Source organism: Zonotrichia leucophrys, chromosome 4 (assembly GCF_028769735.1).
Source record: "Zonotrichia leucophrys gambelii isolate GWCS_2022_RI chromosome 4, RI_Zleu_2.0, whole genome shotgun sequence".
Classification (NCBI taxonomy): domain Eukaryota; kingdom Metazoa; phylum Chordata; class Aves; order Passeriformes; family Passerellidae; genus Zonotrichia; species Zonotrichia leucophrys.
The window spans coordinates 2,404,029-2,422,164 of NC_088173.1; the positions used below are offsets into that span (position 1 = coordinate 2,404,029).

General features: G+C 37.6%; 1 protein-coding gene across 7 annotated transcripts in view; it reads left to right on the top strand.

Annotated features, from left to right (window-relative positions):
- RGS12 (regulator of G protein signaling 12) overlaps positions 1 to 18,136 on the top strand; it is an 85,961-nt gene that overhangs the window by 40,847 nt on the left and 26,978 nt on the right. For all 7 annotated transcript variants that reach the window (XM_064710242.1, XM_064710243.1, XM_064710244.1 and 4 more), the window contains 4 exons: positions 1,882 to 1,903; positions 10,132 to 10,301; positions 13,343 to 13,435; positions 14,549 to 14,692. In XM_064710242.1, the coding sequence (XP_064566312.1) occupies positions 1,882 to 1,903; positions 10,132 to 10,301; positions 13,343 to 13,435; positions 14,549 to 14,692 (429 nt within the window). The remainder of the gene's footprint in view (positions 1 to 1,881; positions 1,904 to 10,131; positions 10,302 to 13,342; positions 13,436 to 14,548; positions 14,693 to 18,136) is intronic.

An 18,136-nucleotide genomic window follows, 5' to 3' on the forward strand; every position in this document is an offset into this window, starting at 1 on the left:
TTTACTTAGTGTTTGAATCTAGGTTAATGAAAGCTAACAAAGTATATGAACATTCCTAAAATATAGATATTTTGAAAGGACTTTGGGTTTTTTTTCTGTCTAATGTGTAAACTGATACTGTTACTTTACTTTGAGTCATCATTTTCTTTGTGCTTTTAGAAATGACATTGAAGTTGTTTATTCATTAACTGTACTGTACAGTGCTGTACTGAGAAATTAAAAGCAATCACATTTATAAACCAGATTTCAGTAATGCAAATTAAATTTTCTAAATTACCAACATTAATTAAATTATGGCTTCTGAATTTATAACATGATCACTAGGCTTATGTGCAAAATAGAAGTAGAAAAGATGTCCTAAGCCCCACTGAAGGATTGTAACCAGAACCATATTTTTGATACCTGAAACAAAGCTACTAAAGGGAGATGCTTGGAGATACTTTTTTGTTGTATTATTATTCTTCACAGATCCAGAAGCATTTATGTAGTTATTTTTTAATTTATTTCCATTTTTTCAATTTTTTCTTTTTAAATTTTTTTTTCCTTTTTTTCATTTAAAAAATCATTTTCATGAGAGGCGTATTTGTGTTTATCTGAGCTAGCACCAGGGGAATGATGCCAACAGAGGTTAGTTTAGACTTTGAAAGTCCCAGAATAGCTCAGATCCTCTCCTGGTGATGGGAATGGTGAGGCCACTGCACTTGGTAACAAATTCTTCAGAGAGTGTTAACAGCAGGGTGAGAGCCTGCAGTGAAAGAGAGAAAGGAGAAGATATTACTAAAGGTTTTGTGGATTTTGAGGAAGAGTGGGAGTGTTTATTGCCAAGGCTGAAAAATGCAAACTATGGAGAGGTAGCTGTTAGCTTGAATTGTGTTTATATTTGTGCTTTTCTTCTTGTGTGTGTTTCTGACCTTGAAGAAGTTTTAGATACTGTAAGGCTTTTTAATGAGCAGTACAAGTGAAGAGAATATTTTTTAAATATTTAGAAGGTTTTCTAAAGGTTCAAGGATGCTTTCAATGACCAAGAAAAGATTGGCCAAACTAAAATAAAAATACTTTCTATTAGTCATTAAAAAATCAATGCAAACTTAAATCTTAAAAATCATTTGTCCTCCAGACTTCACTCAGCTGAAGCTGAATCCAAGCATTGGAGTACCTAATTGGGAAACGGTCAGTACTTGGATTTAATGAGGTATCAGATGCCTTGAGGCCATTTATGATGAAAGTTGGGAAGTTTAGGGTAGATAAGCATATAAACTTCAACATTTCACTAGAATACTAATTGTCCTTGAAAATCTGATGTACAATAGGTAGAGGTGGTGAGGAGTTCTTACTTATTCCAAGTTTAGTTGAGTTCTTACTTATTCCAAGTTAAGTTCTAGCTTGGTTCTGTGACAGTCAGAAGTGACTGACAGGGAAAGTTTTCAGTCACCTGACTGACAAAACACTGAATTTTCATTTTAATGCCACATATTTCCAAATACTACAGCAAATTAAAAATTTAATTCATATTGTTTTCCAGTCTTTGCAGGTCAGTTTTAGGTATCTTCCTTGTCACAAGTACCAACTGATTGTCTCTGCCCCTCTAAGAGGGACTTTTGGGAGCAGTGTAATTACCACAGTAGGAAATGCTTCTTCCAGTGAATATTGGTGGGATCAAGTCCTTGGACAATAGTGGTTTAAAGGGATGAATTTCATGCTGGGGTAAAAAAGCTGTCAGAAATAACAGCTGGCTTCTGTAGATTTACCTCTCTAATATTATCACTTATTAGTAAGATTACAAAAGTAGCTAACACTGCAAATGCTAAATGCATCTCAGAGATTTCTGGTACTTGCTATGAAACTTCAGTAACACTTTTCTTTTTTTCTTTTTTATTGCAGTCAGCAACTGTTTCTGATGGAGGTAAGCTGAAGCCTGTTTTTACTTTTATAATGAAAAATAATCAATTTTCCACATTGAGCAACATAATATGTGGTAAATTATGTGATATATTACAAGATGTAAGTCCAAGGTGATGCAGAACTCTGTGGCTGCTTTGGGAACTGTGCCAGAGAAAATACTGCAGGCTTGTGTTCACATACTTTCACTGGTTTATTTGCATAATATTTTTTTTGGTACATTTATATGTGCACATTTTTATTATAACTAGGCTTCTTCATTCACAATAATAGAGGCAGAGCTGATAGACTTCTGTGTAATTGGATGGTAGATAAAATCTCATTTTCTGTTTTATTGTCCTTTACATACCTTGTTTGCTTTTAAAGAGGTGCTGTAGCTTCTAAGTTGTAAGCTGTGTTGGTGCATTTGCTGAGGTTGAACTTTGTTAAGTGTGATCCTTTTTGAGAAGGGGGTAAGTAATTTGATATTTGTAAAATCCCAGCATGGAGCTTTTGCACTTCTGGAATATTCTAAGTAAACTCATCTTTATTGTACATAAGCTGGTTTGTTTTGATTTTAACATGCCTTTAATGTTTTGAAGGATGTCCACTCTTTGTTAAACATTAGAAAATGATTTCTCTGAAGCTTTGAAGTTAATTGAAACAGTTTAAAAAGGGTTCCTTAATGGAATAAAGGAATTTGTATAGTGGAGGGTATAAAGGAGATGGCTTTTCTCCTTGTCTTCTCTGGCAGGAGTTGGTTCACTTGATCCTGCAGAAAAACTCATGTATTATTGTGTTTGCTGTACTTTGACAACATTACAAGACAAATTTATTAAATAAAAAGGGCAAAAGGGAACAAGATGTGTTGCTATAATCAGTGCAGTGAAATGGAAAAAAATATTTGGAATGCTACAGATAATTTTTTTATATTACATGCAAATGTAAATGAAAATTAGCAATACTATTTACAAAACTTCTTCATATCCTAATTTCTGATTCCTTGCAAGACTAAAACTGCATTTCAGAAAAACATTGCTGTTTTGGTCCTTTTGCTGGACCCATTTTCCAGTGGCTGACTTGGTCAGGTATTCTCCTTCTCTGTTGCTGACACAGTCTGATGCTTTACTGTACTTCTGTCTGGATGAGAAGTAGACTCTGTGTTGTATCTGTCTTGTCCACAAAGTGATAAAACAGCAAACCAGAAAATAATAGTGCTTATTCTACTTTCTATTTCTAAAACGTAGCCTGTGTTTTTCTGGGAAAAATATGGGGGTTTTTTTCTCCCCACGTGTTACCTTCTTGACATAAAAATCAAAGCAGACCACAGACTTTCTTATTTTGTATGTAGCTGTTGAGGACCAAAAATTTGACGGATCTTTTTTTAGGTAAAATGCAGTGTACTTGTGTCTTGTTTCCACAAGGGGTCTTGTTCTGTGTTGTTGAAAGTTATTTTGTTGCCTATCCAGACTTGGGAATCTCTGTGATAGTACTCATACAATAATTATCCTGCCAGTTGAAAATTTATTTTAAAAATTCCACTTATTTTCAGTTCTTCCAATATGATTTGTGTCTAATTCCAAATCTTTAGGTAGCTGTTATCACAATTAATTCTATACAGTTTTTTTAACTCATGAAATCTAAGGGCAATGTAAAGTCACAGAGGTGAAAAACCAGCCAAGAAATTATGTGCTATTTTCTGCTGAGTTGTATTCCCTGTTTTTTTAGCTAGTTCAGAATTTAACATGAACTCTCTCTTCATTGTTAAATACTATTTAAGAAGGAGTATAATTTGTGCAAAAAGTGGTAGTTGAACTGTAGTGAATAATATCAAATCCATTGAATAATATTGAATCCATGCTTAAATACCCAGATAGCGGGTTGGAAAAATAGGAACCAGAGAGACTGTAACCAGAAAAAGTGAAATTAAATGAATTCCTAATTCATCTTTAGCTGCATTGAGTAAAAAGTTGTGATTCATATGTGAATTATATTTTCTAGCATTTACTTTCATTGAGTATGGAACAGCACAGACATTTTTTCAGTTTTCCTTAATCTCACTAGTACAGAAATAGATCCACAGACTTAGACATTTTAGGGTATGTTTAGTTTAGAGAAATTTTCACCATAACCATTGGTACAGCGCTGCATACTTCCCTTCCTAGACTAAATCTTTGTCATCACAGAATCACAGAATGATTTGGGTTGGAAGGAACTTTAAAGGTCAACTTGTTCCAGCCCTGCTGCCATCCAACCTGCCCTTGACACTTCCAGGGGTGGGACATGTACAGTTTCCCTGGGCAGCCTGTTCCAGTGTTATCATCACTGTCAGAGTGAAAAATTTCTAATATCTAATCTAAATCTACCTTCTTTCAGTTTAAAGCTCTTTGTCTGCTCTTGTCAGAAGTCTCTCTCCAGCTCTCTTGTACCCCCTTTAGGTAATGAAAGGTGCTCTAAGGTCTCTCCTCTTCTGCTTGGTATTATTAATTAATATTATTATTATTTGTACATGTACCTAGATACTAACAATACTATTGTTAAGCTTTAGTTTGGGAAGAAAACTAATGTATAAAAAGCAATTATGTGTTTTTATAAATCTCTTCAGTATGGTGGGAGGCACAACAGTTCTTTGTACATTTTCCTTCCAAAGTCAATGAAGATTTATGTCGTATGGCTTTTATTGTGTTAGAGCCTGGCCCTGGAAACCATCTAGCCCTTTGTGTTTATTTTATATTTTACATCCCAGCTTGTGCAAGGCTGGGATGTTCTTATCAGCCAAAACTCTGCACTTGGGCATTGCAAGATAGCTGATGTGTAAATTAATGTTGTTTCCAGATGTGCTGACCAGTGGCAGCTCTTAGCTGTAATTGATTTGTGTAATGAATTGCAGACAATCAGAATGCAAACTGTAATAATGCTTAAATTCAAGATTACTGCTGTAGATCAACTAATCTGCTGTAGGAGTAGCAGGAGCCATTTGATGTTACTACAGTGACCTGTAATTAGCAGGTTTCTCTTATTTCCCACCTCAGAAGCTGTCCCTGGCTGCTGACTGTGGGAGTGTGTACACAGCACGCAGGCTGTGCCTGATGTTCTGAGCACTGTGCCATCTGAATTGTCACAGGGATGATCAATAGGCCCCTGCTAATGACTGACTTTGCTATTTATACCTGGAAGGCACTTTAGAAAGGAAAAACCTTAAGGTCAAAGGATGGTACAGAAGTACCATCATCATTCATCTCCCAGACAGAGGTGGTGAGGTATCTGAGCTAGGGAGAATGTCTGAGTCAGTTCTCACCTGCTGTTCCCTGCAGAGATCAGTTCCACAAAGCTGAAATACTTCAGCCTAACAGATACTATATGCACACAATTCTTCCTAAGATAGTACTTTGCTGTAGTTTCTGCTGCTTTTTGCTTTTAGTGTTCATCACTTAGAAAGAATTTTCATAAGGAAAAGTCTTCCTAAAGACCTTTCTGAAAGGAATCTGATGTTTGCAGTAATAAATAATGTAAAACTGTGTTTTAAAAAGTAGCTGAAGAAGGTAAGGCAAAAAATTAGCAATGAAGCGCAGAATAAAGCAAAACACTGTTTATGCTTTTTGCACTATAACTACAGATGGATTATTTCCTCTAACAGGTATATGACTTATTTGTCAGTTCTGCTGGTGGTGCATGCTCACTGTAGCTGTGTTCCACTGTAGCATCAATAATTCAAGTTCCTTTAGCAGCAGTGGCAAAAGGTCTTTCCTTTAAATTATTTATGTAGCATTTTATAATGCTTTGTGTTAAGTATACTATTGCTTCCCTCTGCTTGAAGCAGCGAGGGTAAGGAATCAACTTGTTCAGAACAGAAGCTCCCAGGAGTTGCTGTGAGGAACTTTGCTAGCTTCCCTCATCCCAGAATTGCAGAGGAACAAACAATGTGCTGTGCAGTCAGACTAAGCTGCACCCAATGGGTTCCGGGACGTTGCGGCTGAACTTGGTATGGATTCAGAAGGATGGCTTTCAGTGAAGGGCTTGAAGTGTTTCATTAAGTGGCACCACAGTGGTTCTTACCAGCTTTATCCAGGTAAAGTATTTAGTGATTATATGATTCGTGTGCGTTCCTATGATTGTGAGGAATGTGCTTAGCGTCTCACAATAAAAAAAAAAGTATTTGTAGGCTGAAAAATACATACAAATGCATACAGAATAACCTTCATTTATTGTATTCATGCTTATGGCTTTATATTATCTAAACCAAAACTTCTGAAGCCATCCTATCCTGAATGCTTTCAAGACTTAGTTGATTAAATGCCTGTATTTTCTTACATAATGCTGTTTTTGTAAAATAAATAAAACCAAGACCCTCCATGGAATGTGTAACCACAAAACTTGCAAAACATTGTATTTTGAGATTTTTTAGATAGCATTCTGTGTCAGTTCTGTATTTCCAAAAGAGAATAAATTAAACTGAATGAGTTTGAATTCAAAGTAGTTTTTCCTCAGTAGGTATGGTTGCTGTCAAGCAGAACAAAAATGAAGTTAGGTCCCTAGGATTTGAAATGTTTGATCAAGGAGCCTCCTTTTACAGGTAATACAGGATAAGTCGGTGCTTCCAGCAGTGATGACAAAGGAAGGCAGGCATTTAGAAACTTCCCAGCACTGCTGTAGTTCATGTTGTCCATGCAGAGCTGGGATTTTTCACATTAAACTCCTCTGGCATCCTGAGATTCCCAACTGCTCCTTTTATTTTTTAAAATATTTTCAAGGGAGAGGAGGAGGAGTCCACTTTGCACAACAGCTCTGTGGTGACAGCATGTGAGGGTGGGAGTCAGGGCTCTGTGTTTCCTCTGATGACCATCACAGAGGGCTCATTAGATGAAATATGTGACTGGGTTGGAAAGTTTCTCCATTCCTGCTTTCCAAGGTGGGCTGCATGTACCTAGGAATGCATGAGCTGTGAGAGTCAGGAAACCTGATGCTGGAGTCTTTCATTGGAAACATTCCTCTGCAAGGGGAGTGGAGCAGGAATTATGCCTTATACAGTCTTCATTTAAGTGTGATTCGGATAAATTGGGTACTAATGGTAGAATCAGGGAGGTGTTTTTCCTTCTATCTGACTTTCTTTTTCTCCAGTTCTCAATGGTGTATCTGCACTAGGCTGTGACTCTTTTAATTGCAACTGATGATCTGGGTGTTGACTAGAATAACCAAGCCTGTTTTGGCAAACAACCTTTTCTGTATTGTTTTCAGCTTGATGGGTACCACAGCAGAAAACTCTACAGATTTTAAAAGCAAACTGACTGCATTTTTTCATTAAGGGAAACCAAAGCTGTGCCAGGGTTAAGTATAAATTAAATAGTTATTTTTGAAAAAAGTCTGAATTACCTAAATTAAATCTACCAGAACACAGACAGTTTACTGGGAATGAGTAATCCCTTAATGCTATGTTAACATATTGGAGGACCTGTGCTAGTACCTCTTTGGTTGTTGGAAATAGAGTCTTATTTTGGATCGTTTGTTTTCATGGGATCTCCAGAGCTGGGAGTGTATCAGAGGAGGGAGAACCCGGTGCAGTTTAGAGGAGTGTAACTCTGAGGAGCTGGAGAGAGCAGGCAGCTGGTAGCAATTAAAGGTAGTTAGCAGTTCCCCATGGTGTAAACACTGGAGGCTGTAATTGCAGTTGGGTTTCCCGGCTGCCATGGGGAAATTGAACGCCTGCCATGGGAGGGAGGTGATGCTGACTGCCTGATGATGGCTGTGCCTGCCACTTCCCGATCCCTCCCCACTCCTGAGGCACTGTGACTCCAGCATCCAGAGCCGAGCTCTTGGTGTGGCTGCTCCCTAATTCCTCTCTGTCAGCCAAGGAGGTTTCAGGGGCTTGGTATGTGGGATGAGTTTGCCTTTCTGACTTTGCCTGAAAGGAACAGGCAAAGTCAGAAATTTTCATCACTGGGGATTGAACCCTCCAGGAGTGAGGCAGTATCTGAAACTGTTCCAGATCTATCAAGAAGTGGGTGTCTATTTATATCCTGGACTGTAAAATAGAGCACATGCACCTGTGGAGTTAAAGCAAAATACTACAGATAATAAAGTTAGATATCATCCTCTTCAGATTCACATTAACTTCTTTCACAATAGTTTCACTCTGGTGACACATAATCTCTAATGAAGTTAACAGTTGACTTGGTTATGCTCTTTCATATGTCTTAAAGGAAAAAGTGAATAAATATTTGTATAAGAAAATTTGTCATTATTTGCTGACTGTTTGTAATTAGCCTTGATTAATATGGTTGGGCAATCATAATTATTTATATACCTGATTTGTTACTAGTGTCCTTAAAGATTATCATTATTGAAAATACAAAGTTACGTTTTGTTTTTCTCTCATCTAATTTTTTATCTTTGTCTTGTTTTATTTTTGTCGTAAAAAATAGTTTTGCTTACAGAAACTCAGAGTAGTTAACTGTTACATCTCAGTGAATATTTCTGAGCTAAGAATATGTTTTAAAATGAAGTTTTTTACTCTTAATTTTTTTTTTTCTTATCTTTACGACTATCTTTATCACTTTTCCCAATGCTTGTATCTGTTTTTGAATGGTGCATTTTTTCAGAGCTCTTACTTCCAGGGAGGAACAGTAATGTTTTGTAACATGAAGTTTGGAAATGCAGAATGCTTTCAAATACTTCTAACATAAAAGGAGACCTTGGGAGAGCATATAAAGTACCCAGTGTCTTTTTGGTGGAATTACTCATTGCTTTAGTTAGTCTAAGTGATTAACTGAGGAAAATCATAAAAATATCCCCATGAAGCACAGTCCATTTCTGACTGGTTGTGAATTCAGTTTTTTCCAACAGATTGCATTTCTAGTGAGCTGCATACTTGCTTTTCCATTGGAATAAAACTGCTGAATATACCATCTATTTAATTTGAGGGTATTATTTTCTCACATCTGTTACTACAAGTTTTCCAAATAATTGAATGTCTGTGATTTTTTCATCCCTTCATCAAAGAATCTCATTCAGTTTGACATCTCTCTGTGTGCAACCTGTCCTGCTTTGAAGCAGGGAGATCAGACCAGGTAGCTCAGGCTTTAGTTGTGTCTCCACAATGAATTAAACCTCACATCTCCTCTATGAAGTGTACAGCTGTGAGTTCAGCATTACCAGTTTTACATTTGTGTACACTGGGGGGTGGAGGGAACATCCTGTAAAAGGGTATGCAAGAAGTAAATGATGAATCTGTGAATAGAGCCCTGCTGTAAGCAGTTCCCTCTCTTAGAGCAGCCATTTCTTTCCCCTTTCTACTTCTGTGAGCAAATGTCACTTTTACATTTTTTTGTGTGCCTATTTTGATTACTGACATGACAAAGATGATCTGGGGTTAATGCTTGAGATATTTAGCCTGCTACACAAGGGTTTTTTTTTTGTGTTTCTCTGAATTCTCCACGGAGTCTTGTTAATTTGTTTCTCAGAATGAAAAATCACTTCTGTTTTTTCAAAATCTAAAGGATCTGTTAAATTCTCATCTTGGGGTCTCTAGATTATTGCAGTATGTTGCCTGAAGTCTGGAAGGGATCCCTGTTTTTATCAGAAACCGTAATAAATGGAGGATCTATTGTTAGATGTCTAACTTCCTGTGGATGAGGAAACTATCCCTTACTATCTAATTTTCCTAATGTTCTTTTCCACAATTGACTTCTCTCCTAAATTTTCAGTGTGAATGGGAATCTTGTATTTCCATGCAAAATTTCACAGATTGCTTGTCTGCCAATTGTAGTGTATATGAAATTTTGCTGCCCCCTTTCACCTAATAGGTTTTTGCCCACATTCTGATGAATAGTGGGTGCTTGAAGGTCAACTTTCCTTGGATAACCTTCTGAAGGAGTGCAGTCTATAGTGCAAGAAATATAAAGAGGAAAATGTATTTTTTTTCTGGAACAAGAAAAAAGATTTTGTTTTAGACCTGTCCCTTCTGCTTCTGTCAAGGGACTGCTGTTAAGACACTCATTCAGTTTTCTTTGCAGTAGAACAGAAGAAATTTGAGAGGTGTTTGGGGTGGGTTTTTTTCCTATGCAGGTGCTCCTGATAAAAATGGAGAGGGATGTTTAGAAGTCTGCACCACTGCGAGCTTGAGCAGGAGGCGTGATAAACCAAATAAACAATCCTGAAGAGTACAAGTATAATATATATAATATATATATAATAGTACTTAATAATAGTACATATATAATAGTACCTTATTGACAGCTGTGATTTCCTTTACTGCAGAGCTGAACAGCACTGAGTTGAAGGACTGCATCAGTGAGAACAGCCTCAGCAGCAATGCCAGCCTCCCCAGCGTGCAGAGCTGCCGGCGCCTGCGCGAGCGGAGGGTTGCCAGCTGGGCCGTGTCCTTTGAGAGGCTTCTGCAGGACTCTGTTGGTGTTAAATATTTTTCGGTGAGTTTTGAGGGACAGTGAGAGGCTTTCCAAAAGCCTGATACGGCTGCTGTAATTTTCCTGTAATTTTTTTTATTGACACTCTCCTTGCACAGGGCACGAGACGGGAGTTCATTTGTGCTCTGTTGTTACCTGAGCATCTTTCTGAGTTTACACAGGTTCACAGTTGAGTAATAGTAATATTCAGATTGTCATGCATCTCTGCATAGCTTCCATTTTCACCTTAAACTTCTGCTATATTTGGCATTGTCTGGGAACTTCTAGAATGCTTCCCCATTTGTAAAATACTTTTTTTTTTCCTATCTGTAGCCTTTGTACAAGAAGAAGGAAGTACTTTTGGGTTTTTTTTATATCTATCTCCTGAAACATTGGAAGCCACATAGAAGGTGTTTTCAATGATAGAGTGGCTTATTTTCCTGTGAAAAGTTTTTAGAAATACTTTTTGGAAGTAGTTATGGTAGTTAAGAGCACTGGTTAAAATGGCAACTTGAAGGAGTAATGCTGAGTATTTCCAAAGCATAAATACTTCACAATACATAAAAAATGTTCTGCACAGCACATTTATGAGGTAGTAAATACCATCATCTCTATTTTGCAAGGAAACTGAGGGTACACACTTTTGCTTTGTTGCACTGTAGTGTGTTGCTTATTCTGAGTGTGTTACACAGGGACAGTTTGTGCTGCCCAAGTAATTTTCACATTGGGAATATAAAGAAACGTCTGGTACAGGAAAGGTAGATTATTGAAATCTGCAGTAACTCAGAAGACTCTTTTGCTTGATATAAAAGTATTAAGAGATCACAATGGTCAATAAGAGAACTTCCATGTTAACTGGTGGGGGAACCCAAAACCCACATTAACAGTGAACATCTATTTGTGGAAACAGAGAAGAGGAAAGCAAAATAATACATCCTGGATATTGTGTTCCTTATTTTAGCAGAGTAGTCTGAGAGTTAATAGCATTTCTGCTTTCATACTGAGATTGCTTGTCAGACTGGAAAAAAAATTACAGTTCTGATCTAATGTTGGAGTCTATCTAAAAAATGATGCAGTTCATGGGGCTTCTACTGAAAGTTCAGTTGACTTGGTTCTAATTACTTGTAAAACCTCTGGTAAACTTGTGTACACTTAGGAAATTGCTGCATTAAATTCTTTGGCTGCTATGATACTTCAAAACTTACATTATAAATGTAAAAAGTAGCTCGTATAATTTTAATAAATGTTCAGATTAAAAGGTTAAAGGTACACATCATTTCACCAAAAGCCAACCTCAGATATTCTGGAAGTTTTACTTTTTGCTCATATTTTTTTTCTAATTAGAACTTTTTAAAATGAATATTGCAACATTTCAAGTCTTAAAGAAATGCCAACTTTAAAAAACAATTAGGGAATGTTAAAGTTTATTGTGTGCACCACCATTTTCTTGAGGCCCAGGAGATGTCCATAGCCATTGCTTAGATCTGTTAACCTGGTTGCCATAACCCTGTGCAGTTACAGATTGCTGCCAGTATCCATGAACACTGAGGCACCAGCATTTAATTTGGGGTTCCACAGCAAGTGTCTTGGTGCATGTGGGATCCAGCATCTGCCTTTCCTGAGGACAGCTTTGTCACAGAGCAGGAATTGCTCTCTCAGATGGATAGATTTTGCATGTTTTGCAAATAGTCACACTTTGCATAATAGCTGCTGCTTGAAGCAGTCAGCCAGGAGGTGAGAGCTGTTTGCAGGTGCCCCCACAAGGGGTTCAGAGCAGCCTCTGCAGCTTCCCAGCCATGGGTGGCACCTGCCTGGCTGCCTGGTGTTCCAGCTGGGGCACCCTCAGCCTGCTGGAGAAGCTGAGATGTTGGACAGCTGTGCCCAAGCCCTGTGGCCACGAGGAAGCCAGGGGAGATGGACTCTGGGGTCACAGGGAGTGTGCCAAGGGGGAAGTAGGCACTTGTGTTCCGGTTCTTGCTCACTCATTTGGTTCTCTTTAGATATGTAATTGCATGTAAAGTGCAGAAATGTTCCCCTGGCTGCTCTCAGGATTGTCTTTTATGCATTTGGTGTCTCAGCTTATGTATCCGAAGAACTTTAAATTCAGAGCTTGCTTGGGCATTTAGATTCCCTGTATTGTAGTTTATCTCAATTGCTTTCTTACAGCTGGACTCCCTAAACTGTTATGTAAATCTGAAAAGCACAAATAAACTTAAGTTTATTTCTGTGTAGATTCTTCTTACACAGCTTTCTGAGGCTGCTTTGTATGATAAGGAAGCTTCACTGATGATTGAGTGAAGGTTATGGTGGATCAAGTTGTTTTTTTAAATCTTTTTTTTTCCCCTGATGGTTAAAATTCTTTAAAGATGCTGAGAGAATATTGAATTATATAGATTTTAATATGGGACAGTTTGTAATTATAGGGTTTTCCAGCTGAATCAGTACCAGTGTTCATTTGGACTTTCGGATTCTCTAATATCAAGGTCCTGAGTATTCTGTGTTGTACTGGGAGATATTTTATTTTCCTCTCAGTGAGTATTTTCCAAAGAGAAACAATGTGGCCATGTCAAACACAGTGAACAGTGATATATTTTTTTTTTTTATAGTTGCCATGTGATACAAAAATACACTGTAATGAATCCAGGATTGGTTATGGGCACTTCTTGATAAACATCTACTCTGTTATATCGGTAGAACTGCAATTAAAGACATTTACAGTGTCACTTTTAAATCTAGTATATAAACTATTTAAATTTTTATTTAAAGTGTATTCACCAGTTTATGCACTACTTAGCATGACATTTCAAATTTTGTACTTGCAAATGATTTGATTGTAACTTGATGTATTCTTCTAAATGTATATATTAAAAAAAGACAGGAGAAAGAGGGGAGCACCAGGTATGTATTGGACATATATTGATTTTTACTTTAGGAAAAAACTTGATTGTGAGACTGATTGAAAACTTACATTTATGCAAACTTTCCAAGCATTATATATATGTTTTTTAAGCTGACAAGTAACTTTTCTTTGAGATATTTATTTATTTGCTTATTTTTTCCCCTAGGAATTTCTACGGAAAGAATTTAGCGAAGAAAATATTTTATTTTGGCAGGCCTGTGAATATTTTAACCATGTACCTGCACATGATAAAAAAGAGGTAAGTTAGTGTTGTATTTCAATACTTTGTGTTGCTTCTTCAAAAATTATTACTCCTTCAAGATTATTGAAATGAATGGAGCTGTGCTTGGTCTGTGTACTGTGACATCACTAAAATAGGGTGGGATGACCTAAGCTTAAGATGTTGGATATGTTCAAACTGCAGCAAAGTGCAGAGGTAGCTCTGTGAGAATGAGTTAAAGTGTCCTGGATATTGCAGATGGCCAGCAGTGGTAGCCCAGTGCATGGAAGTGCAGAGCGAGTGAATTGTCCATGTCAGGGAGAGGCCTCTTGTACTCTTTGAGCTAAACTGCCTCCACCAACCAAGGCTGTGTTTCTAAATAACTTAATTATCTGCTGCTCCGAGGGCAGGGCTCTCATGTTTGCTCACAAATTATGAGAGTCTCCATCTCATCCTTTTGAGGGAATCCTACATTGGTCAGGCAGTTTGGGTGAATTTTGAACTTTATGTAGGTTGGCAACACTTCTGTCTACACCACAGCCAAACCTGGTCAGGTTTATGTGGTGGAAACAGTTTCACCTTCCAAGTCCCTCTTAGTTCTTTTGTCTACTAATGAGGATTTTTTCTTCTACTTTCTTCTGTCTTCAAACAAAGTATTTTCTGAACACCACCCTTAAGGGCTGTGGGCTCAGCTTGGTGGGTTTTTCATTATTTTCATGATGTGGGTGTTTCAAATAAACAAGTTAAAAATAAGTGGGTTTGACTGTAAATATACTTACCTTTTTCTTACTTCTAGAAATTTAGTCTTAGAGGATGTATTTAAATAGTAACTGTTATGTAAAAGGTCTAAAAATCTAAAAAAAATCTACTCTTCTTTTACAAAAATACTTGCTGTGCTTCACTGCTTGATTATTTTTATTTTTGTTTGGAGGACAACTACTGTTCAAGAAATATTTGATGAATATTTGTACTCATAAAGAAAAAAACCCTATTTATGTGCTTAAAACTCACAAAAACTGATATATGAAAAATACATATATAAAAGATTCAGGAGTGGCTATCTATTTTTGGGTGTAATGTATCAGTGTAAGAAATGCCTAGCTAAAATTATGGTTTTAAAACCAACATACATTTAGCATTTCTTTTCTGTAGCTTTCTTACAGGGCTCGGGAGATCTTCAGTAAGTTCTTGTGTAGCAAAGCTACAACCCCAGTTAATATTGACAGCCAGGCACAGCTGGCAGATGATATTCTCAATTCTCCCCATCCAGATATGTTCAAGGAACAGCAACTTCAGGTAACCATAGTAACCATGAATGCTCTATGTTTATGTCTGTTATCTTTTCCTTTATAATCTATAAAAATAGTTTTACATGCTGTATATTTTAGACTCTGTTAGAAGAATAGAAAAAAGGCTGCTTGGCTGTTTTTCTGTTATGTGGAGAGAAGATTTTCACTTAACTAAAAAATAATCTGAAAAGTACTATTATTGAAATGAGGATTAAGTGCAAGTAAATAATTCCATGTGTTGCAGCACCATTGCATAGAGTGTTTGCATATGGCTGCTTTTCTTTTCTTTAGTGGAGAGCTGAGTACAAAAATAGTGTCTAGTTTTGGTTTTTAAAATGTTACTGTATTAAGGGAGTTCTTCTCTTAGGCTTTAATACTACTGTCAGGCAAAGAGATTTTAGAACTGTTGGAGTCTGAAGACTTCTGAAGTGGATGTATTTTAAATTATTGATAATCACAGCAGCAACAGGATACACTTCACATTTCCTGTAGAATTTAAGTTTCTAGCCTTTTTTCCCTAAGTCATTTCTTTGGTAACTCTTCCACCCTACCAGTTTATTAGTAGAAGTAGTTTTGATATCATAATTTTGGAATCAAGGCCATGGCATTAATGATCCAGGTCACAGTCTTGGGATACAATCTCAGACCATGTGCTTTTGGGCAATCTGAGCAGCAGGGCATAGTGTCACCCTCCTGCAGAGTGCAGATAGAAAGGTAGGTCTGGCTGCTGCTCTGGTAGCTCCCAGCTTTACAGATACTCCTTCTGCACCTCCCAAGCCTGAGCCTTCTGTGGGAATTACCAGTCACCACATTCCCAGACGTTTTTTCATGCATTTGTCATCCTGGTGTTGTGGAGACTGTGCCTGAATTCCTCCTTATCCTCTCCCATTTTTTTTGGTGGAGTACAGAGTGTCCTGATGAGTCAGGTGACAGGGTTGATGCAGGTTTTGTCCCTTTGAAAATGCTGTATCCTTGGTAGGAGGGCTCATAACGGGGGAGAAAATGCTCATGGGAAGTGCTGCTGTGGCTCCAGTCCCAGCCACAAGGCCTCTCTGTACCTGACCTCTTATCTCAAGTTGTCAGTGCCTCAGTGAGACCCCTCAGTCAGACCCAGTCCTTTCACTGAAAAATGGAGTGAGGCAGGATGAGAGCTCCTTCTGCTGCAGGACATGGCCTTGGAGCCTGGCTGAGGTGCTGTGGTGTGCTGCAGGGCTGGGGGCAGGCTGGGCAATCAGCTGCCTGGTGGCCCTTCATTCCTTGGTTTCAGGGAGTGCTTCTGCAGGCCAGCTTGTGGTCTTGGTGGATGGCACCGTGTGATAACACACAGCTGTGGGTTGTGTAGTTACTGCAACACACCCACAAAGTTCAGCTCATGGTGGTGATGCAACCTTAATAAAGTGAAAGCTCTGCATTTGTGGTCTTTCACAAGATTTTTTAGATTTGAGCACTGACCACAGAGTGGGTGCTGCTCTGTGGTGGTTGTTGAATGAGTGTGGTGCTGGGGAATGGGGAGTGTTGCTGTAAGGCTGCAGAGGAGTGGCAGAAGTGTGTGGGAAAGTGCCTTGGAAACACTTTCAAACCATCCTCTTTCAAGCACTGTCTCTTGGGAATACCCCTGGAAGTTGCTTTCTGTCCATGTCCTGACAAATTTGTCCATGATCTTGTTGTTAGAGGTTGTAATGGCAGTGTGGATGCAGCCAAAGTACCTAGTTAGGACGTTGTTCCTTTTTGTAAATTGAATAAGGACAAGCATTTTCAGTGTTTCTGGATGGAGGACAGTGCAGGTCACTTGAACATATTAAAATAAGAATAACATAGCATGTACTTCATGAAGATTTGATAATGGATGTAAGTTTTTCTGCTCTTGTTTATCTGAAAATTTCAAATGATGCTTTTAAAATAGATGTTTCTCATTTGTAAGTACAAGAACTAGCATCTTGCTAGCCTTTTCCCAATAAGCGGAAATCATTAAGATATGTAAATATGATAATAATTATAAATATAGGAAATCATAGATGTAGTGTGGGCTAGAAACATGGGGCAGATGATAATCAGCTCAAGGTAAGTTAGTTACCCTCACATGGCTCTGTCCTGCAAAGTTAGAAGGTAGTAATTTTTTTGCTATATTAAGTATGTTTAATTTGCAGACTGTCAAAGCTGGCATATACAGAAGTATTTTTCCATAGCTTACCATGTGGAAAACAGTGCATTAAAAGGCAGCACCTAAGCAGGAAGGGGAATATACAGAGGAGAAAGTCAAAAACATGGAAGTTTGCATTCAGTTTGAGTTGGGTTTCTGTGACTCTGCAGGATCAAGTTCTCTCTGCTCTGTCTTGCTGTTTACAGGATAGGTTTTGGGCTAAAGCCTGTTGGGAAGGGTGTGTCTGCACAGTCTGAAGCATGGTTTCCATCTGCAAATGGGCCACTCAGTCTCAGTGATGGACTTTCCTTTACACCCTTGGGAGTGCCATAACCTGCTCATGGTTCCTACCTTCCTTTGCTTGTGGGGAATTTGTCATGTCCAAAGAAGTAGCCATTCATACTGTTTTTTCAGATGAACTGAATCATGGGAGAAGATATAGAGCTAAAAGTATGGATTCACTTAAAACAGCAAATTTGCAAAAATGGAACAAAACCTTTAAACCTTATTTAGCAGTTAAGAAAAACTTGTTTTCACTTTCATAAAATTAGCTTTGTTTAAATTTGCAAAAATGGAACAAAAACTTTAAACATTATTTAGCATTTAAGAAAAAGCTCTTTTTTACTTTCTTAAATTTACCTTTGGTTAAATCAGCCTCAGATGTTTGCTCCAGGCCTGGTATAGAGCTGCTTTCTTCCTCTGTGGTTAAAGATAAATGTTGATCGTTTAATGTAAACTGTTCTCTTTTGAGATCTATAGCACCTTGATTATTGAATTGCCCAGAGATACTGATGGGTTTTTTCCTTATCAGTGGATACATGACTGTAGTTTACTGTTAACACTTGTCAGTTTTGGGTTAATGATGTGATGATCTTAGAGGTCTTTTCCAGCCTAAATGATTCTGTGACTCTGTGAACATTTTATATGATGCAAAGAACTCTCAGCTTCTCCTCACATCAGCAATTAACATTGTGTGTCTTGTATCATTGTGTTATTGCATATTGTGTTATTGCATATTGTGATTATATCATATTTCTGTGTTTTAGAACATAAACTTTTCTTGTTCACAGCTACCTTAAAACATACCCGCATAACTTAATGCTGTCACATACAGTGCCAGTGTAATAACCTTTAAAATGTTTTAAATGGCCAGATTGCTGCATGCTCCACACAGAAAGGCATCAACACATTAAAAAAGGATAGTGTTGTCAAGACTCTACATCATCTCAGCTTGCAGTTTGCACAAATCATAACTTTTTTTCTGAACCTGTAATAAGGGAATAGATCAAATTATATTTCACTTTAAAATGG